We start from the raw sequence: 23436 nt of genomic DNA, 5'->3' as shown, positions 1-23436 counted from the left end.
CCCTGCTTTCTTTTTTGCATAATTTATGCTGCATTCTAAGCCTCAAAGGGTGTTGTCTTGAATAGGGGTGGGCGGGCGATAAACTCCTCTTCAGGCAGAGTTTGCTGAGTTTTGCCCACTTCGTGCTCTACCTAGAGTGAGGAGTTTTGGAAAAACTCTACCAACTGCCACGTGGAAGAGTTTTGTCTCATTAGTGGCTCAGCAATGGTAAGTTGGCACGCTTGAGCGAGAAAACTGACTGCTAAACAGCCTCCATGCGAGATTTCTCAGTGCGGGCGGTTGTGGCAGGTCACTGCCGCTCACATTGAGAAAGTGGCCGCTTGCATTGAAATCGCTGCCACTAGAGTAGAAAATCTACTCAAGTGGCAGAAAGAAGCAGCACTCTCTGTGCCTCGCATGGTGCTATACGTGCTGATTTTACAGCGAAGGACAAGCTACCGGCGCTAAAAATCAGTGTGAGCTGCGCAACATACGGAATTCTCCCCCTCGTGGAACTCTGCAGAATCTTGCAGAGTTTTTAGGTAACTGCGGAATTGACCAGAGTGAAACTCTGCAAGTTCTGACCACCCCTAGTCTTGATACATATACCTAGGCTATAATACTGTGCCTGGGCTGGTAAAATGCTTTTGTCATTTTACAACTCGGCATGGATAGCACTGTGCTAGCCTTATGCTTAAAAACTTTGCCATAGAAATGGCAAAAGACTTTGTTCCTTCCTATCTCGGCGTGGATGGCTCTGTGCTAATCCTACACCTAAAGACTTTGATAGAAAAGCAGACATTTGAGGTGAGCAAATTTAGAGTGTCGCTGGTGTTGAGGATGCTCTGTACAGGAGCTACTTTCCACATAAACTAGAGAACTACCCTGAGTTTTCTGCTTCTTTTTTGCAAAATGTATGCATCACTCTAAGTCTGATATATATATATATATATATACTTTTCTTAACAAGCGGCGGCTGTCACTGGACAGTTATAGTTAAATCTGCGTTTCAATAGGAAAAATGTTTTTTGTGTTGCTAATAACTTTGGCACTATTTAACAAATCTCCACAATACTTTCCAAAAACGTGCTCTTTCTGCCTAGTTTGTGCATGGACAGTTTTGGGGTAATCCAGAAGAGGTGGCTAAGACAAAAGGGGGAAGCCAAAATTCAAAATCCCATTTTCCATAGACTTCTTTAGGCAGGGCTACAGCAAAAACTTCTAAATGGAGTTACACCAAATTTGGCAGGAAGCTAGATATTGGTAAACAGAGTGTGTTTTTTGTGATTTGGTGTAAATCCGTTTGGCAGTTTTTGAGATATAAAAATGTTTATATTTCGACGGTTAGGTCCACGGGAGGCTCGCAGGAGCGTCCATTTGAAAATGGGGACTTCAGATTGGCCCAGGGAGTTTCTTTCACTCAAGACAGTTTGCTCAGGTGTGAGCTCTCTGATTGGCTGCCAACATTGTCAGAAACATATTGTTGGCAGCCATTACAGGACTTGGGCACTTAGGGCCTCATTACGATGGCGGTGGGTCCGCCACCATCAGGCCGTCAGTGGCGTCCCACCACCATCAGACCCTGCTTGATCGCCCACCACATTATGATGGCAGGTGGATGGAGGGCAGGCGGAGAGACTGACCGCCATTCATCCGACGGGCTCAATGAGCCCTTTAGTGCATCGGAGGGACTACAATCCCTACAACAGTGGTGGTGCCTGCTCAGGACCACTGTAGGGATTGCAATGTCCCTTTCCACAGGCCATTTCATGGCGGTTAACCCGCCATGAAAAGGCAGGAGTAAAGTGCCTTGGGGGCCTGTAGCAGGCACCCTTCCCCCTAGGCCTCCACTATGGGCCCTACATAGCACTTCATCATGTGGCAGGCATCGCATGGTGGCTGCCACATAGTGCAGGGATACACAAAATGTGTTATTTTTGTACTGTGGCGTGTGCTGCAGCCCGTAGCACATGCCGCAATACAAAATATGCACATTGCGACCGCCTTGAAGGTGGTTGCATCGTAATCCCGATGGCAGGATCGCCAACAGCTAGTCACGCGGTCCTGTTCCCGACAGGATGGCAGTTGGACAAAAGTCTGACCGCCATCATAATCAGGCTCTTAGTTCCTTGTTCTGAACTTTAAAGAAATTAGTGATCAAAGTGTGCAGGGGAGTATATCCCCCCCCAGGTCCGCAGGATCAAGAAAAAAAAACAAAATGTAAGCCCAGTGCCGCATTGTTTAATTAAGGGGAGGAGGCACGCGGTCCCCCTCCTGAGCTGTTTTAAGCGCTGGGGATCCCATCTCCCGAGGCCGGCTCACTTGTGTCCCAGGGAGCACACCTCCAGGACACAGCAGTTTCCCGGAATGCACTGGAGCAAGCAGGGAAACTTCTGTTTGCTCCCACCTGGTGGGAGCACTATTGAAACTCCCCAAAGTCTGCTCCCAATGGGTAGGAGCTTTACAAATGCTCCCACCAGCTGGACGCAGATTTGTGATCTGTTTCCCTGCCTGCACTGATGTGGGCAGGGAATAAGATCACAAGATTGCTCCTGTCCTCCTACTCTGTGCAGAGCTGGCTAGGGCTGCGGGAGCGATGTGGCTCCCCCTGCTAGCCCGAACATGTGATGTTTGGTGGGTGTCCCGGGTGGGCACCAGCGTGCCCACCTATTTAAAAATTTAAAAGGCCCTGGGGGATGGTGTACCTGGGGCCAAAAATAGCTCAGGGAGGGGGTCCGTGCACCCCCTCCCCATATTAAATTGATTTCTGAACCGGTGATAGGGTCTTTGTGCTGAAAATGGCTCCCTCCCCTGTAAAATACATAAGGCCCTGGGGATGGGGTCCTTAGGACCTAATGAGGCTCGGGGAAGGGATCAAGAGGCCCCATCTCCCCTTTTAAAAAACAAAAGGCCCTGAGGATAGGGTCCCCCAAGGCTTTTTGAGGGTTGAGGAGGGGGGCCAATTGGCGTCAACACAGACCCTGTGGCTAACCCCACACCATGCATAAGCAAAGGCCGTCCATGGTGTGGCGTTGGCTGCCTCTGAGTGGCTGCCTGCGGGGAGTTGGGCGCAGGGCCTGGCTGTTTTTTAAAATAGTGTTTAAAAAAAATCATATTTTAAACTGAATAAGGTATATAAATTATTTTATTGTTTCATACACTTTTCACTTAAGAAGTTAATGTGTTGTAAAATTGTATTTTATTATTTCCCAGTAAATATTTAACATTTATTTACACATATGTTGTACATTAAAATCTTTTTATTTATTTAAAATAATATTAATAAACATTAATACAGTTCCCTATGCTTTCATGTGGTAGATCTCTATCTTCATGGTGGAGGTCTCTGCCCCGGTGGTGGACATGTATGCCAACTAGGCAGCATGTAAACTATAGTGATAAAATGTTCTTGGAGTAGCTTTACAGTCGTAAAGAGATTTGTAGCGAGCTCCACCATTCTCATTTAAGGGGGGACCAGTAAGGCTACACCTAGGTGTAAACCGGCAGACAAAAATGGTGAACACTAAGGCCCTAATTACGACTTCTTTGCGGAGCGGTGGCAATGCCGTCCAGGAACCTATGTGCATGTACACAGGGTGCACGTGTTATGCTCCCCTGTGTGCATCCACATATGTTTGAGTGACAGGGGGGCCCTGTAGGGCTCCCTTTGTTTCCTCCTCACCATGAAAACCCTGGCTGAGAGAAAACTCGTAATATGCTTGGCAGGACTATGCCTGTCCCACCAAGTATATTGGGGCCTCCGACTGCCGCTCCTATGCCAAGGAACGGAGGTTCCCTGGCATAGTCGGTGGTCCCAGGGCAGTCGAACTTCCTGAGTCACAATCGGACGTACGGATTGCCGGTGCAGCGGTAGCTGAATCCGCCAACGCTGCACCACCACGAGTCTGGCGGTCCTCAGACCTCCAGACTCGTAGTAGGGCCCTAAGAAATTGTTACACCCATGTATAGTACAAATAGACTTGTGTATATTTACTTTCGTGAATCAGGCCCTATATTCACACCTTAGGCATGCTTAATTTAAACCCCTATCCAGGGCTAAGTCTAATTTACGCATGGAAATTCCTTTTACAAATCGGGATCAATGTTGACAAGGATTTTATATCATTCTGCGCTTTAAAATGCCAAAGTTCCATTTTTTTATTTTAAAGCAAGTACCGTTTCAAAAGTTGTGCTGAAGACATGTTTAAAATAGTTGCAAAAACCTTACCAGAATCAATGCATACTATTACTAAACAAGCACTGACAAGTAAGCTGCTGAATCGTCAGTAAAGGGTGAACCCAAAGCCCACTCTCATCTATACTGAATACAATAGGTCTGATGCCTGCAGATGGCTAAAACTGGCTTTAGATGAGGCCCACAAAGTAAAGGGGCAACAGATACAAAACTAATTGAAAATGAACACTTACTCAATTTTATCTGTAGGCTTAAACATCAAATTGATCTGCAGTCTCTGGGAATACTTTAATGTAAATCCAGTCGTCTGAAAAAAATGAATGTCAAACAATTAAGGAATTATGCTTTTTTCTCATTCACCATTCTCAACTCATTTGAAAGCAACAACATAGTCAATAATCCACATTGAAAATCATTTGTGTCAATATAAAATCAGCATTTATGATAGGTGAGCCAATAATTTGCAATGTGTGTTTTTTCACTAAACAATTGCAAAACGATGGTATGCCAAAGAATCCTGTTGGAAAGCAAATTAATGTTATATAAGAATTACTAACTGCATTTAATATACTTACTTATCAAAATCGAGTCATTTTATTTTTTAATTCTCATGTTTTACCAGCATTTTTTTACGATATTTATGCGAGGGTGGGTAACGCTGCGAAGGAAAGGTCAATACAAACGTAGAAAAGTATTTCAAATTCTGTGAAGTTTATGAACTTCCTGAAGTTAAAATCGTGATTTCCTTTGCTTGGACTCTAGAAGAATCTGTTCCCCCAGCAGCAGAATGCCTTGTGGGTCAATGTCCAGCTGTTATTGACTTTCCTTAGCTCCGCATAAAATCCTGTTGCTCACCCCATCCCCTACCACTAAGGCAAAGCCCTATTTGTCCCCCCATTCCGTAAGAAAAGTTCCGCCTGGTGCTTGCCCCATCCTTAGCAAGGTTCTGTTGCGCATGCGCTCTCAGCACATTTCCCAGAATAAAAGACCTGTTACTGCAAAAATGATAACAGTAAAGAAAATCTTGGAAGGAAAATGTCATAATGACAATTTCCTTCTTAAGGACGAACCTTTCTCTGGACATCTTTCAGGATGAAATTATCATTATGGCTATTACGTGTTAGATTTATTTTGCATTGGTGAAACACACTGTGAGAAAGTGCCTCTTTTTGAGAGGGCGTTCCCATTTTTTGTACCTATGGTGCTGGATTTTGAACTCTACACACTGGGTCACTGCTGTTCAGTCCCCAGTGTATGTGCTCTGACTCCTAAAACATGGTAAAATTGGCTAACTACTATTTGGCATATTTAACTATCCAGAAAGGCCATAGTATATGGTGCAAGATACATATCAATGGCATAGAAAATGTAAATGTCACATGTGGACTAAAGCACATGTTGTTTCATCCACTATGCTGACAAAGGAATGATGGCTTCAGGCCTACAGGCGTAGCCTGACTCCTGCAGTTATTAAACCTGCAGGTGAACCTATCAAAATAACAACTTTTGACAGGAAAGGACCCTACTTTTAAATATGAAATAAGTCAACCCTAAGTAGGCCTTGTAGACCACAAGGTAGGATGCCTAATATTTTAAATTGGTACTTACAAAAACTACCCCCAAAAAGCTACTTTCTTTTTTCCACACTTTATTTTAAAGTTTTAAAACACATATCAATACAATATGAACCTCCCGACAATGGTGCATTGTAGCCAACCTGAATATGTGGGTTGGGGAAATTGTGGGCCACAAATGCCTTTACTTCATTAGTCCGAAGTTACGCCTTGAATGGCATCTAAGTCTTTATCAAATTTGTGCATTTTAACTGACAATAATGAAGTCAATTTCTCCATTGTGTATATGTGCCAGAACGTCACCTATCATAAGCCCAGTTGAGGTGAGGCTTTCTGATTCCAACAATGGGCTAGGGTTAGTCTAACTGCTATGGGAAATTGCGTAATAAGCTGGCCCATATTCTCCCCCCGGTGGCCCAACAGGATCACAGCTGGATTGCGTGGGAGAGCAATTCCTGGAATATCTTTAATAAGGTCTAACAAGTTAGCCTAATAGGACTGGGCCTGTGGGCAAGACCACCAAATGTGAGCATTTGTGCTCAACGACTGACAATCCCTCCAGCACTTATCAATGGTCACAAACATGGCCTCAAATCAAGCCGTAGTCAGGTACCATCTGGTGAGTACTTGAAGGCACTCTTCTAGTATTTGAAAGCCATCACAGCTCTTCGCCAAATGTCTCCTACTCATCCTCAGCTACATCACTTATAAATTCCTCATCCCAGTTATCATACAATTGTGCCGTACTGGGTTTGAGTCTGTATCTAAAATTTAATATAAGCAGAAAGTGCCCTTTCGGTTGAAGGCTGATTGATTACAGACTCCACCAAGGTTAACTCATGCCCACCTTGATTTCTTTAGTCCCCAGTGTAAGGCCTGTGTTACTTTCAACTTATCTCGTCTTTGTATTTGGTAAAAGGCCTCTATAGTTTTTAGGTTTCCGATATAAAAAAAAATCTCCTAATCTGCATGGGTCCAACGCTTCTGGATTTAAGAAGAGAGGGTCATGATGCCCCAGTGAAAAATGAGGATTGTATGTCAACATGGTGAGGGAGGATGGGAAGGATGTGACCCTATCCATACCGACTTGGCCCTTCCAGTAGTTAGGTATGGGTGACATTTGCAATTCTAGGATGTCTGCCCTCCCATATAAAGGTCAAAAGACAAGTGTGTATTTTTTATAGGGTTGGCTTGGGAATGGCCAGAGGGAGCGTTTGTGCCATATATAGTAAACTTGGGAGGAAGTTAATCTTGATGCTTTTAATTCGACTAATCTAGGACAAGTCAAGCCTGCCCCAACAATGCAAGTCTTTAAAAAGAGTGTCCAACAAAGGGGGTAGATTACAGTTATGTAGGGCATTGCACCGCACAGGTAACCATATCTCCAAATGATGTAAGGGCTCCAATTTGTGATCAAAAACTTCCCTGAGTCGAATCTACCACTTCCTTCTTCGTGGACTTGGGACAAATTAAGGCGAAAGCCAGACACTTTAGAGTAGGCTGCCAGCTCTTCCTTTAGGGCTAGAATGAACTCAGCTGGGTTAGTCAGGAAACATCAAATGTCATCAGCAGAAAGCATATGTTTGAAAATCTTGCCTTTGAAATCAGTGTGATGTATAGCTTGATTATTGGTGATTCTCTGAATGAGTGGTTACTTGGCTGGACTGAATATTAAAAGGGACATCCCTGTCTCATACTCAGCTTAAGTTGAATGGTATTGTTGTGTCCATTAAATACCGCTGAACGATAGGGAAGATTGTGAGAAGTTGGTCTGGTATATGCTGTCCACTAATTATAGTGGGCACCAGTCCAAACAACTCCTTATTGATGATAGGTTAAAGACAACCTTTATTGAAAGCTATCCTAGTGGTAGCTATGGAGAGCAGCCTTCAGGCTAAGTCTCTTGAATGGCTAAATGTAAGACAACCACACCAGGTATATATATAAAATATATGTATTTATTTCTAAACACACTCTACTAGACTCTTTATGAGGCTAGAGGTCAAAACACATAAGTTACTCTTCAAATAGTACAGTAAAATAGCACAAATACACGTCAGGCCCTAGTGGCGAGCCAAACCATATACTAAAATAGTGGTATAAGAACCACGACTTAACTAGACACAAGGCCTAGAGCCTGTAGAATCACTGGGACCCCAAGGAACCACCCATGGTAGTGACACAGGGGACCCACGGTGGCCGTGTGCAGTGTGAGAACACAGCCGCGAGCTCCCGTTAGCTTCTATGGGGAAAGTCGCGGTTAGATTTTTAAAGATTAGGGACACTTAGGAATGAGTCAGGACCAAACCCTTTGGGACTTAGGAAGTTCTAGGGTCAACACCCACGGGAGCACCAGAGTACTCGTGTTACCTCACCCAGGGAAGCCAGGTGCCTAGGTGTCAAATGGTGTTGGGTTGGGTCGCGTCGTCGTTTTCAATGGGAGCTGGCAAAGAAGTGCTGCTGCCGGGAAGATGCGAAGTGTCCGAAGACATCCAAGCCTGGATCGAAGTCAAGAAGAACCTGAAAGCAGAGGGGGCAGAGTCTGGGTCACTTGCCAGTGACCAGGAGCACGATAGACGAATGCCCACCAAAGTCGGGTGATTTCAGGTGAAGAAGGTGAAGCTTGACTCTTCAGCCACGAGGACCAGGAGGCGTTGTGGTCAACCAGGAGCTGGATTCAAGATGTCCCACAGAGGATGTCGAGTGCTGCAGCATTGGTGCCCGGATTGGACACAACAAGCCTTGGTAACAGCAACCCACGCAGAAAGGACAAAGATGCTTCGGTGCAGACCAGCAAGGTCTGAGGGACTCACCACGCGGTGGGGAGTCAGGGCACGTCTGGAGCAACCAAGGAAGCCCAAGGACAATCATAGTTGCCTTCACAGGGACCCACCAGTCAATGGACCAGGGATCAAGAAGGAGCCTCAAGCTGAAATGCAAGAAGTGGGCTCACGGAACACTCGTGGAGCGTAGGCCCACAATCGTCAGTGCAGATGGTGCCTGAGGTGGGGGCTACAAGTAACCCCAAGCACGACTTCAAGAGACGTCGAGAAGTCAATGCACTTGCAAATGTGCACTGTGACCAGGAGTTCTGGTTCCACATTACTCACGAGGGCTGCGGGTCTCAGCTTTGCTGGGTACTTGGGTCGGCCTGTGAGAAGTCTGGAAATCCTCTTCCTGGGCTGCAATTACTTCGGAGTCCGGCGGAAGTTTTGTAGATGCAGACTGGCAAAATGCTTCGTTGGTGCCTGCCAAGCAGGGGAGTCACTCCTTGACCCCAAGGGAGATTTCTTCAATCCTCTAATCTTGAGTAGAGCGTCGAAGTTCCAGGATTCAGCTTCAGAGTTTCGTCCAGGGATATCTCCATTCCTGTTGCCAGGGGTTCTTTACTTATACCTAAGGAAGAGGTTGGACTTACTCTAGGGACCCATCTATTGGAGGGTTTGGAAAGAGAGGTGGCTACACCCATTTCCTTTGTCCAGTTTCATGCTAGAGCAGGGGCTGGAAGCCCCTTGAACTGGTTTGAGCTGGACTATGCACAGGGACACCAAATGTGCGCCCAGTGCTGGACTTCAAAGCACTCTGAGAGTGTTTCCACCCAGCCCCAATACACATCAGCCTGTCTGGGAGGTGGTTACACCTCCTTGTGACAGGAAACCTATTGTCCAGGCCTCCCCTGCCAGAGTTTTGGTCAGCAGCAGGAGGCCAGACTCATGTCTGTGGCTGCAGCATCCATTTTGTGATGCCAGGGCTCAGTTAAGTTGGTACCGGGTATACCGGTGCTGTCATGTCTCTCTCTTTAGAAGGGTGGGATCATACTCCCACATCAGTTACTGGTGTGGGGGTATGATTCCAAAGTGTTTGACACCAATCACAACATGTTTCCGTGCAGCCAGTCCAAAGTTCGCATTTACCGTTTGGTTATAATGCACTTAAGAGTATATGGTCAGGCTGCACCACTGACAACCCTGAGGAAGAGATTCCGAAGGCTACAGAGGGGCTCAGCTCATGCCTGGGCACCCTCTCACATATAACCAAGCACCCTGCCTTCAGGATTGATAAGGTCTGCCATAGGGGTGACTGATAGGTTTTTATGTGCAGTGATAGGTGAGGTATAGTGAACCTATACCTCAGTAAGTGGTGCATGCACCACCTTACCCAGGCTGCAGTAGCAGACCTGTGGTGTCATTTTGGAGGGCTTTCCAGGGGTGGCACAATACATGCTTCAGCCCCTGGTAGGCCTCTGGGTTACCTATGCCATGGGTACATAGTATACCATATACTAGGGACTCACAAGGGTACCCCAGAATCCAATCTGGAGTGTACCTAAAGTACATGGAATCAATTTAGAGCGGAAGCAGCTAGGCTGGGGCCCTGAATATCAGGGTCCCAGCCAGACTAAAGTAGAAAAACAGTGAAACACCAGCAAAAAGTGGGGGTAACCATGTAAAGCAGATCCTACTCTCCTACAGAGATTAGCTTAAAGTTTATTCCATTGAACACAACAGCAAACAGAAATCCCAGGTGACTGCTCCAGATCCCACACAGCAACTGCAGGGATCTGGAATGCTCACCAAGTAACACTTTACTCAACATTCCATAGTAGTAGTGAGAACATTAAAACTCAGAACATAACAGCTATGCAACAGTTACCGATTGATTTTGATCTGAGCTACTGAACTTACATTATTGGCCATGATAAAAGAAGGCATGACCAGGCCTATGGAAGATTTAGAAAGGACCTTTTGAATATATCACCAAATTATTCTGTCAAAGGCATTCTCCGCATTAAGCAAGTGAAGGATCATCTGAGTTCTATTCTTTGTGGCTATGTCAATGAGATTTACTGCCAGCCTTTTAATATCGTAAGCATAGCATCCACAAACAAACCTTATTTGAAAGGCGGAGATAAATTCCAGCCAAACCTGGTTAAGGCTCGTGGCCAGACTCCTCGTAAAAATGTTTATATCATTATTGAAAAGAGCTAGACACGTACAGTTCATAGTAGCCGATGCCATCCTGCATTTACACCAAGCGGCAGTTGCAGCACCAAGGGGGTTGCTCTATTTACCCATGGAGATCCACATCAACTCCACAAAGTCAAGAGGCTTAGTGTTTCTCATGGTGTGCCTCCATGGGGCTTGAGAAGGGTTCCACGGAACCCGCATGTCCCTTGCTGAGAGCCCCGTATGGAGCTAAGCAAGGATGCGTCTTGTTGGGTCTACACCCCCCAAAAGATGTTTTCACACTAAATGTCTATAATAGGTAGTTATAGTTAGGGCCAAAGTTTCCACAGGAAAAGCATTTTTTGTTTAGCCAATAACTTTGATGCCGTTTGACGAATCTTCATGAAAGTTTTGAAAAACATCCCCTTTTTGGTTCAGCTGCTGTGTTGAAAGTTTCGGGGTGATCTGTCAAGCAGGAGCCGAGGGGGGTGCATGGGTCCCCCCTTCCTGGGGGTAAAATATTGCCCTGAGGCCACCACCTCTCTGGAGCTTCTTTAATTATATTTGGGGGCATCTTGGGCTCCCAAGACTCGGGGACTGCGACCTCCCGAGCGCTTTATGCTAAAAGAAGGGGGGCCTCCTGGACCCCCCACAACCTCAGGGGTTGCTACCTCCACAGGGCTTTAATTTAAAGAATGCGTGGCCACGCGGACCCCTCCCACAACATTTATCTTGAAATCAGGGGCATGCAGCCCCCACAACCCCAAGGACCATCAAATCCCCGGGATTTAAATTTAAATAATGCAGGGGGGCTGTGTGAACTCCCCTGCAGCATGGGGGACTGCCACCTCCCCAGGGCTTTAACCAAAAACAATGCAGGAACCCCAGCCCACCCGCAGCCCTGGGGCCCACAACCTCCCTGGCGCTAAATCAAACAATGGGGGGGGCCACGGGCCCTCCTCTTGGAGCCAATAATGACCGACATTGCAGTTTGCTATGGCTTGGCAGAGCACTACCACTCCCGACAGGCCATAGCAAACTCGGCTCCGCATCGTTCAAGCGAGAGCATGTAAAATGCTCTAGCTTGCACAAAGTGGAGCATAATTGCTTTTTGACGGATGGAGCTGCATGTTCAGCACTTGAATGAGCAAGGACCAACGTCTGGGCATACCATGCCAGTTTTGGCTGGACCGCTAGCCTGCTGATGACGGGTGTAACCACGAAACCGGTCCCAGGATGCTTGTTTCCGGTCCAGGGAAGGCCAGGCTTGGCAGTTCGGGCTGGACTGTTCCCATAAGGAACAGGGTCAATACTGATTTGCATATGCCTGGGTCTGAACTGGGGTGGCAAAGTGAGCTAAAGAACGATGATGGATTCAACCCAGTTCTGTCACTGGGAGTGAGTGTCTGAAAAGAGGGATTAGGCGTGCTTGGATCGGCCTTCAACTGTCGGGATGGGGCAGAGCTGAGCATAGCTCCGCTTGCAACTGAAAAGACTGTGTTCTGCATTCACATAAAAGACTTGCCACCCTGGCATTGTTCATGTAGCCAGCTTGAAGTCAATTCAGGGGAAGCAGGGAACTTCAAGCACTTAAAGGGATTATTCTAGAAACCTCTCCTACTTCAATGGAGGCACCCGATCTAAAATGAGGTCCCTCAGACCCACTGTTCAGTTCACTTTCTGGACCTGCGTAAGGACTCTCAGAGGACAGCCTTCTGTTGTAGCATTCTGTGTACTCAACAACATTGCTTTGCTGCACCTTGTAGGACTGCTTTGCTGCCTGGAGACTGCCTTGAACCCTCAGAGGCCTGCCCTGCTGCTTGAACATTGTTTTATCACTTGAACTCAGGACTACCAGAGTGACTCCAAGGACTAGTTGGCTGACCTCCTGATCAGTGCCTCAGGGGCATAAAAAGCTCCAACCATCTTAATCTACACCTGGACCCAGCCTGATTAAGTACTAAACTCACGAGTGGTGCCCCTCAAGTTCTGGACCCTTCGTTGTTGTGTTAAAGTTGCCCAAACATCCAAAATCCAACCCTTGGGACTTGGATAATATTGGCTTAAAATTGCTCTGAAAATCAAGAGAAAAACAAGATCAACCTGCTCATGTATCCACCTAAGGTGCATCACGGGTCAGAATTTGTGGCAGCTCCCGCTACGTTCTTTTCTGCAGCAGCAAACCCTTATGTGCGGTCCTACGCTCAAGGGGTATTCAGCCTTGTTGAACTCTCAGCCTCCTGTCTCATCCCGGCTAGATTTCCACGGCTTGCGATCTGATCTTTCAGGTGCTAGTTTTTACCTTTAATTTTAAAAATGCATAGCTCTGTTTCTACTGATTAGATTTTTGTTGTTTGCGTGTCAAACAATTTCTTAAAATAGCTTTTTTTCCCCTAAATTGGTGTGCGTTTTTTCTTAGGTTGTGTTTTCACTTTATTACTTATGTGCTGCATACATACTTTACACATTACCTCTAAGTTAAGCCTGACTGCTGTTGTGCCAAGCTACCAGAGGGTTAAACTCAAGGGGGCATATTATCAAGAAACGGCGTTACAATTATTGCCCCTTTAGCGGCAGAAATATGGCGCTAAAGCAGCGATAATGGGCTTGATAATATGCCCTTGAGAATTCCCATAGAAGCCCATGTTCTGGTGTCAACATGGGCTTCTATGGGAATTCTCTGCAGCATATTATCTAGCCCATTATCGCCGCTTTAGCCGCAGTTTTCTGCTGCTAAAGCGGCGATAATTTTAACGCCGTGCTTGATAATATGCCCCAAGGTAATTTAGTGACCTTTGTGGTTTACCCTGACAGGGATTGTGGTTATTACTTGAATATTCAACCAACAAACCAATTTTTCACATTTACTTTTCATTGGAGCTTTTTATCCTAAGTCTTTAAAAGTTCATACGGGTTCCCCTCAGTGGATTAGATTAGTTTTGGTGTCCTTTTTTACTCACTAAATTGTTAACTATTTTAATAAATTGATCGGAGATTTTATAGTACTGTGTTTTGACTTTTTAACTGTTTTATTACTAGTACTGCAAAATATTTCTAAATTAAGCCTGTTTGCTTTTGCTCTGTGATATAGCTACCAGGGGGGTTGAGCATCGGCTTAAATAATTGAATATGTATTTTAACTTAACAGGTTTGTGGCCTTATTCTTTTTGGTGGACTCCAATCCACATCATTGTACTACTGAATATGGACTTTCAGAATAATGTGGTACAAAAAGACAAAAATATTGAGGACAGATTATTGAGGGATAAACTATCAAATGTTATGTACATTATATATATATATCATCTACTGGCGGTCGCCAGTAGATAGTTATAGTTAGGACCGTGTTTCCATAGGAAATCCGCAACATTTTATTTGGAATAACTTTGGCGCCGGTTGACGAATCCTCGCGAAATTTTCAAAATGGGTGGGGCGCTCCGCTCCGCTCCTACCCTGAAAGTCTCGGGGGGATTCGTCAAGCGGGGGCTGAGAAAAAAGGGGGGTCCCAAAACGCGTTTTCCCCATGCATTTTCCCATAGGACCTTTAGTCCGAGCTACAGCCCGAACGGCTGAACAGAATTACTTGAAATTTGGCAGAGAGGTAGTCCTCAGGTCAGAGATGTGCCTTTTGCAGGTCTGGTGTAAATCTGTTCAGTAGGTCCTGAGAAAATAGCATTTAAATCAATATATATATCTGTAAGCGCACTCCGTGGGTGTGCGCACGGTGAAAAACCAGAAAAAAAAATAAAAAATAAATACATAACTTAGCATTTAAAAAAACGTACAAATCACTGAAAAAACCATAGGTTGCACACACGTTATAGTTAGGAATTAGCATTTAAAAAACCTTGCAAATTCACTTAAAAAACCATAGGTTTCACACATGTTATAGTTAGCTGTACATTTCACTCGTAAAAAAACAATGAAATGCCACGTTATAGTTAGATCAGGTAACTATAACTTGCGTGACCGCAATCCACAATGTGTCATTTCAGATGTCATCATTGATGTGATGAGTGATGTCACTGACCATGTCATGAGTGATGTAATATGTGACGTCATTTACAGTTTATTGTGGGCGCGCAAGTTATAGTTACCTGATCTAACTATAACGTGGAATTTCATTGTTTTTTTACGAGTGAAATGTACAGCTAACTATAACATGTGTGAAACCTATGTTTTTTTAAGTGAATATATATATATATATATATATATATATATATATATATATATATATATATATATATATATATATATATATATATATATATATATATATATATACATATATATCAGAAAGAACTCCACTGCCGCTTGGCACTTCGACGGAAAAACGGAGCACGGACCACATCTCTGTGCATTCAATCAGATTTATTTTTCCGAGGTAAGTCAGCCATGTTTATATATTTTTCGCTCCAGGTACACCAGCTCGGTGCACTCCCTTGGAGGAAAGTTGGAGCGTATATATATAAATTCACTGAAAAAACCATAGGTTTCACACACGTTATAGTTACGAATTAGCATTTAAAAAACCTTGCAAATTCACTTAAAAAACCATAGGTTTCACACATGTTATAGTTAGCTGGACATTTCACTCGTAAAAAACCAATGAAATTCCCCCGTTATAGTTAGTGCAGGCAACTATAACTCACGCGACCGCAATCCTCTGCTGATGACGTCAGATATTACATCACTGTATTTAGACACTTATTTACCCATGTCTCCTTCCATTAATCTTTAGCTATACATATATTACAAATATTTATTTTTCAGAAAGACACATATGTCATCAGTGATGTAATATCTGACGTCATCAGCAGAGAGGTAGAGGTAGAGAGGTAGAGAGGTAGAGAGTAGTAGAGAGAGAGGTAGAGTGAGGTAGAGAGATAGAGAGTAGAGAGTGAGTAATAGAGAGTAGAGAGTGAGTAGTAGAGAGTAGTAGAGTGAGTAGTAGAGAGTAGTTGAGAGTGAGTAGTAGAAAGTAGTAGAGAGTGAGTAGTAGAGTGTAGAGAGTGAGCAGTAGAGTATGTAGTAGAGAGTAGTAGAGAGTAGTAGAGAGTGAGTAGAAGAGAGAAGTAGAGAGTGAGTAGTAGAGAGTGAGTGGTGGAGAGTGGTAGAGAGTGAGTAGTAGAGAGTGAGTAGCAGAGAGAGAGAGTAGTAGAGAGTAGTCGAGAGTGAGTAGTAGAGTGAGTAGTAGTGAGTAGTTGAGAGAGAGTAGTAGAGAGTGAGTAGTAGAGAGTGAGTAGTAGAGAGTGCGTAGTAGAGTGAGTAGTAGAGAGTGAATAGTAGAGAGTAGTAGTAGAGAAAGTAGTAGAGAGAGTAGTAGAGAGTAAGTAGTAGAGAGTGAGTAGTAGAGAGTGAGTAGCAGAGAGAGAGTAGTAGAGAGTGAGTAGTAGAGAGTAGTAGAGGGTGAGTAGTAGAGAGTGAGTAGTAGAGAGAGAGTAGTAGAGTAGTACAGTAGTAGAGAGTGAGTAGTAGAGAGTGAGTAGTAGAGTGAGTAGTAGAGAGTGAATAGTATAGAGTAGTTGTAGAGAGAGTAGTAGAGAGAGTAGTAGAGAGTGAGTAGTAGAGAGTGAGTAGTAGAGAGTGAGTAGCAGAGAGAGAGTAGTAGAGAGTGAATAGTAGAGAGTAGTAGAGAGTGAGTAGTAGAGTGAGTAGTAGAGAGTAGTAGAGAGTGAGTAGTAGAGAGAGTAGTAGAGAGTGAGAAATAGAGAGAGTAGTAGAGAGTAGTAGAGTAGTAGAGAGTAGTTGAGAGCGAGTAGTAGAGAGTGAGTAGTGGAGAGTGAGCGGTAGAGAGTAGTAGAGAGCGAGTAGTAGACAGTGAGTAGTAGAGAGTGAGTACTAGAGAGTGAGTAGTAGAGAGTAGTAGAGAGTGAGTACTAGAGAGAGAGTAGTAGAGAGTGAGTAGTAGAGAATAGTAGAGTGCGTAGTAGAGAGTGAGTAGTAGAGAGAGAGTAGTAGAGAGAGAGTAGTAGAGTAGTAGAGAGTGAGTGGTAGAGAGTAGTAGAGTGAGTAGTAGAGAGTGAGTAGTAGAGAGAGTAGTAGAGTAGTAGAGAGTGAGTAGTAGAGAGTGAGTAGTAGAGAGTGAGTAGTAGAGAGAGTAGTAGAGAGTGAGTAGTAGAGCGTGAGCAGTAGAGAGTAGTAGAGAGTGAGTAGTGGAGAGTGAGTAGTAGAAAGCGAGTAGTAGAGAGGGAGTAGTAGAGAGCGAGTAGTAGAGAGTGAGTAGTAGAGAGTGAGTAGTAGAGAGTAGCAGAGTGAGTGGTAGAGAGAGAGTAGTAGAGAGCAAGCAGTAGAGAGTGAGTGGTAGAGAGTGAGTAGTAGAGAGTGAATTGTAGAGAGTGAGTAGTAGAGAGTGAGTAGTAGAGAGTGAGTAGTAGAGAGAGAGAGTAGTAGAGATTAGTAGAGAGTGAGTAGTATAGTAGTAGAGAGTAGTAGAGTGAGTAGTAGAGAGTAGTAGATAGTGAGTAGTAGAGAGTGAGTAGTAGAGAGTAGTAGCGAGTGAGTAGTAGAGAGTGAGTAGTAGAGAGTAGTAGAGAGTGAGTAGTAGAGAGTAGTAGAGAAGTAGATAGTGAGTAGTAGAGAGTAGTAGAGAGTAAGTAGTAGAGAGTGAGTAGTAGAGAGAGAGTATTAGAGAGTAGTAGAGAGTGAGTAGTAGAGTAGTAGAGACTAGTCAGTCAGTGTCAGTCAGTCACTGTCAGTGTCAGTCAGTCAGTCAGTGTCAGTCAGTCAGTTTCAGTCAATCAGTGTCAGTCAGTCAGTGTCAGTCAGTCAGTGTCAGTCAGTGTCAGTCAGTGTCAGTGTCAGTCAATCAGTATCAGTCAGTGTCAACCTGTCAGTGTCAGTCAGTCAGTGTCAGTCAGTCAGTGTCAGCTAGAGCAGCTCTGCTGACTTGGTTCTCTCTCTCTAACGCAGGCCTGCTGACCTGGTTTCTCTGGCTCTACAGCAGGTCTGCTGACCTGGTTCTCCGGCTCTAGAGCATCTCTGCTGACCTCGTTCTTAGGCTACAGAGCCGTTCTGCTGATCTGGTTCTCTGGCTCTACAACAACACTGCTGACCTGGTTCTCTGGCTCTAAAGCAGCTCTGCTGACCCGGTTCTATGGCTCTAAAGCAGTTCTGCTGACCTGGTTCTCTGGCTCTAGAGCAGCTCTGCTGACCTGGTTCTCTCCCTCTAGAGAAGCTCTGCTGACCTGGTTCTCTCCCTCTAAAGCAGCTCTACTAACCTGGTTTCTCTGGCTCTACAGCAGCTCTGCTGACCTGGTTCTCTGGCTCTAGAGCAACTCTGCTGACCTGGTTCTTAGGCTCTAGAGCAGCTTTGCTGACCTGGTTCTCTGGCTCTAGAGCAGCTCTGCTGACCTGGTTCTACGGCTCTAAAGCAGCTCTGCTGACTTGGTTCTCTGGCTCTAGAGCAGCTCTGCTGACCTGGTTCTCTGGCTCTAAAGCAGCTCTGGTGGCCTGGTTCTCTAGCTCTAAAGCAGCTCTGCTGACCTGGTTCTCTCCCTCTAAAGCAGCTCTGCTGACCTGGTTTCTCTGGCTCTACAGCAGCTCTGCTGACCTGGTTCTCTGGCTCTAGAGCAGCTCTGCTGACCTAGTTCTTAGGCTCCAGAGCAGCTCTGCTGACCTGGTTCTCTGGCTCTACAACAGCTCTGCTGACCTGGTTCTCTGGCTCTAAAGCAGCTCTGCTGACCCGGTTCTATGGCTCTAAAGCAGTTCTGCTGACCTGGTTCTCTGGCTCTAGAGCAGCTCTGCTGACCTGGTTCTATGGCTCTAAAGCAGCTATGCTGACTTGGTTCTCTGGCTCTAGAGCAGCTCTGCTGACCTGGTTCTCTGGCTCTAAAGCAGCTCTGCTGGCCTGGTTCTCTGGCTCTAAAGCTGCTCTGCTGACCTGGTTCTCTCCCTCTAAAGCAGCTCTGCTGACCTGGTTTCTCTGGCTCTACAGCAGCTCTGCTGACCTGGTTCTCTGGCTCTAGAGCAGCTCTGCTGACCTAGTTCTTAGGCTCTAGAGCAGCTCCGCTGACCTGGTTCTCTGGCTCTACAACAGCTCTGCTGACCTGGTTCTCTGGCTCTAAAGCAGCTCTACTGACCCGGTTCTATGGCTCTAAAGCCGTTCTGCTGACCTGGTTCTCTGACTCTAGAGCAGCTCTGCTGACCTGGTCCCTTGGCTCTAAAGCAGCTCTGCTGACCTGTTTCTCTCCCTCTAAAGCAGCTCTGCTGACCTGATTCTCTTGCTCTAAAGCAGCTCTACTGATCTGGTTTCTCTGGCTCTACAGCAGCTCTGCTGACCTGGTTCTCTGGCTCCAGAGCAGCTCTGCTGACCTGGTTTCTCTGGATCTACAGCAGCTCTACTGACCTGGTTCTCGGCCTCTAGAGCAGCTCTGCTGACCTGGGTCTCTGGCTCTAAAGCAGCTCTGCTGACCTGGTTCTCTGGCTCTAAAGCAGCTCTGCTGACCTGGTTCTCTCCCTCTAAATCAGCTCTGATGACCTGGTCTCTGCCTCTAGAGCAGCTCTGCTGCCCTGTTTCTCTGCCTCTAGAGCAGCTATGCTGACCTGGCTCTATGGCTCTAAAGCAGCTCTGCTGACCTGGTTCTCTGCCTCTAGAGCAGCTCTGCTGACCTGGTTCTCTGCCTCTAGAGCAGCTCTGCTGACCTGGTTCTCTGGCTCTAAAGCAGGTCTGGTCACCTGGTTCTATGGCTCTAAAGCAGCTCTGCTGACCTGGTTCTCTCCCTCTAAAGCAGCTCTGCTGACCTAGTTTCTCTGGCTCTACAGCAGCTCTGCTGACCTGGTTCTCGGCCTCTAGAGCAGCTCTGCTGACCTGGGTCTCTGGCTCTAGAGCAGCTCTGCTGACCTGGGTCTCTGGTTCTAGAGCAGCTCTGCTGACCTGCTTCTTAGGCTCTAGAGCAGCTCTGCTGACCTGGTTCTCTGGCTCTACAACGGCTCTGCTGACCTAGTTTCTCTGGCTCTACAGCACCTCTGCTGACCTGGTTCTCTGCACTCACGATGCACGCACCCGACTTCGCGAAAATATATTAAAAAATAATGTAAGTTTATCATAAGTACAAATATGTTATTTTTATGACTATCTTAGATAATCTCTTGCCTTAATATGTATATTAAAGACACATGCATATCATTTTGGAACACAACTTTTTTTTGCGGGAGTCGCGCCCCAGCACGTATATGATGTCACGCGGGACCCACCACCAAGCAAGCATCTCGTACCGTAATGCGCATGTGTCGCGAATGCGCGGGAGCAGGAGTCGCGGACTGGTCGCATACCAATCGCGCACATCATGTAATATTAAATGTATATGATGTAACTGAAAAACACACAGCCGTCGCACACCGTACACGGATCCTTCATGACTTATCTAAAATAACAGCTAGAATCCGCGCACCCACCGTGATGTGTACGCTTTGAGTGCGTGACTCTGAAAAAAGATTGTCTTTTTTTTAAAAGAAAATAATATAAAAATATTAAAATCAAAAATGAAAACAAAAACATTAATCAATATTTGTTTGATTTTTTTGTGTGCAATTTTCAGAAAAAAATATAATGTTATTTAATGAATAAAATATTTATAAATAAACACTTAAACAACTGTAAAAAATCTGTACAAAAAAATAGGTATAACTACTATCACACTTAAAAATTTGCATTTAAAAACCTTTGAAATTCACTGAAAAAAACATAGGTTTCAGAAACGTTATATTTAGAAATTAGCATTTAAAAAAGCTTTGAAATTCACTTAAAAAAACATTAGTTTCAGAGACGTTATAGTTAGAAATTAGCATTTAAAAAAACCTTAGAAATTCACAGAAAAAAACGTAGGTTTCAGGGGTGTTATAGTTAGCTGGCCATTTAACTCGTACAAAACCAGAGAAATTCCTCCGTTATAGTTAGTTCTGCTAACTATAACTTGCGCGCCCGCAATGCACTGCTGATGATGTCACATATTGCATCATTCATGACATGGTCAGTAACATCACTGATGACATCTCAAATGACATCACTGATGACATCACTGATGACATCATCCAGTGAATGTGGTTTAGTTTGAAATTTAAATATGTATTATATATATGCCAATCTGTATTGAAGATTAAGTGGATATATAACTGTCTGGATGGAGGATTTAGTAGCTGTCTGACTGTCTGATTAAGTGAGTAATTAAAAGTGTCTCACATAATACATGGATTAGTAAGCAGTGCATTGCGGGCGCGCGAGTTATAGTTAGCAGAACTAACTATAACGGAGGAATTTCTATGGTTTTGTACAACTAAAATGGCCAGCTAACTATAACACCCCTGAAACCTACGTTTTTTTTCTGTGAATATATATTATATATATATATATATATATATATATTCACTGAAAAAACCATAGGTTTCACACACGTTATAGTTAGGAATTAGCATTTGAAAAACCTTGCAAATTCACTTAAAAAACCATAGGTTTCACACAAGTTATAGTTAGCTGTACATTTCACTCGTAAAAAACCAATGAAATTCCACGTTATAGTTAGATCAGGTAACTATAACTTGCGCCCCCGCAATGCACTGCTGATGACGTCACATATTACATCACTTATGACATGGTCAGTGACATCACTCATGACATCAATGATGACATCTGAAATGACACATTGTGCATTGCGGTTGCGCAAGTTATAGTTACCTGATCTAACTATAACGTGGAATTTCATTGTTTTTTTACGAGTGAAATGTACAGCTAACTATAACTTGTGTGAAACCTATGGTTTTTTAAGTGAATTTGCAAGGTTTTTTAAATGCTAATTCCTAACTGTAACGTGTGTGAAACCTATGGTTTTTTCAGTGAATTTGTACGGTTTTTTAACTGCTAAGTTATGTATTTATTTTTAATTTTTGCGCGCTTACAGATATATATATTGATTTAAATGCTATTTTCTCAGGACCTACTCAACAGATTTACACCAGACCTGCAAAAGGCACATCCCTGACCTGAGGACTACCTCTCTGCCCAATTTCAAGTAATTCTGTTCAGCCGTTCGGGCTGTAGCTCGGACTAAAGGTCCTATGGGAAAATGCATGGGGAAAACGCCTTTTGGGACCCCCCTTTTTTCTCAGCCCCCGCTTGACGAATCCCCCCGAGACTTTCAGGGTAGGAGCGGAGCGTAGCACCCCATTAGTTTTGAAAAATTCGCGAGGATTGGTCAACCGGCGCCAAAGTTATTCCAAATAGAATGTTGCGGATTTCCTATGGAAACACGGTCCTAACTATAACTATCTACTGGCGACCGCCCTCTTACCAAGCTCAAAATGTTCGCAAGTATGGTACATTGGATCATGGAAGGAAATGGGGTAGGGACATGGACTTGGATAACAGAGGGACATGGAGAGGTGCACCAAACTGACCCTGCAGGGCAGGCATCAGGGTTTGCAGCAGCACAATACACCACACAGGGCATGCGGGACGGGAGTGCAGCACAACAATTCATAGAAAGCAAGAGGGAGGGGACAGGACCATGCACATGGACAACAGAGAACAGAGGGGCAAGAGGCAATGGTAGCTAGCTGACCATAATGGACAGACAGGAGAGAAAGCTGCAGCATAACAGACCATAAAGGGCAGGAGGGACGGATCAGGGGCATTACAATGGAACAGACAAGCCAGGAGGGAGGGAGTAGGGGTCTTCACATGTAAACAGAGGGCTGGGGGCAAGGGGACAGGGCAGGAGCAGCAAGATAGCCATGGAGGTCAGGCAGGATGGGCACTAGAAGCAAGACACACCATGAAGAGCAACAGTGAGACTGTGATGGCATACACACAGACCATGGAGGGAAGGTGGGAGGGGGTCAGGGGCAGCTAACTGACCACACAGGAAAGGTGGGAGGGGCCATGGCAGCACAGAAGACCATGCATGGCAAGTGGGAGGGTTAGTGGCAGCACATTGGCTATAATGGGCAAGAAGGAGGGTGCAGGGGCATGCACAAAGGACGATGGAGGATAGAAGGGAGGGTCAGGACCTGTGCACAGACAAGAAAGTTCAGGGGAAGGGGCCTCACAACAGACCGCACGGGGCAGGCAGGAGGAGCAGTTGCAGCACAACAGACCAGGGAGGGCAGAAGGGTGAGGCAGTACAATGGACCATGTAGGACAGGAGGAAGAGGATGGGGGCATGGCATGTGGACAGGCAGGGTGGAGGTGGCAGGGACAGGTTACAGTCATCTGACAATGCTAGGCAGGTGGGAGGGGAGTGGCAGCTCAACAGAACACTCAGAGTAGATAGGAGTGGCAGGTCCATGGAACATGGTGGGCTAAAAGGATGGAGCAGGGGCAGCAGATGGACTGGTACATCATACTAAATTGAGGGCAGTGGCAGCACATCAGACCATGCATGGCAGGAGGGTGGAGGCTAGTCCATGGATTCACACAACAGAGGATAGGGAGGAGGGGGATGGGGCAGCAAGCTAACTGTTCAGAGAAGGCGGGTATTAGGAACTTTATTGTTTTTAAAACGTGTGTCTGTGCGAACTACTTAAAATATGAACAAGTATGCAGCATAATCTCACTTTTATTCAGCAAGAAGAGGGCGTTTGTGACTGTGACTCCGGGCTCACTTTGCAGAAACACCCCCTGACCCTCCACCCCCTATCGCAAAATGTAATGCCCGTGAAAAGGGTAGGTGAACACAGTGTTATATAGAACATAGTCCTGAGAGCACGAATGAAAATTAAAACTAGATATAGTGTATGGTATAAACTA

At 45.2% G+C, this 23436-nt stretch overlaps 1 protein-coding gene across 1 annotated transcript in view; it reads right to left on the bottom strand.

Moving 5' to 3' along the window:
• Positions 1-23436, bottom strand: part of CD36 (CD36 molecule (CD36 blood group)) — a 468975-nt gene that overhangs the window by 60253 nt on the left and 385286 nt on the right. Inside the window, exon 10 of the mRNA XM_085652881.1 lies at positions 4408-4481. Coding sequence (XP_085509007.1) covers positions 4408-4481 — 74 coding nt within the window. The remainder of the gene's footprint in view (positions 1-4407; positions 4482-23436) is intronic.

Source organism: Triturus cristatus, chromosome 4_1 (genome assembly GCF_964204655.1).
Source record: "Triturus cristatus chromosome 4_1, aTriCri1.1, whole genome shotgun sequence".
Lineage (NCBI taxonomy): Eukaryota > Metazoa > Chordata > Amphibia > Caudata > Salamandridae > Triturus > Triturus cristatus.
The sequence above is the reverse complement of the archived record's forward strand: the minus strand, read 5'-3'. Positions and strand labels throughout refer to the sequence as shown.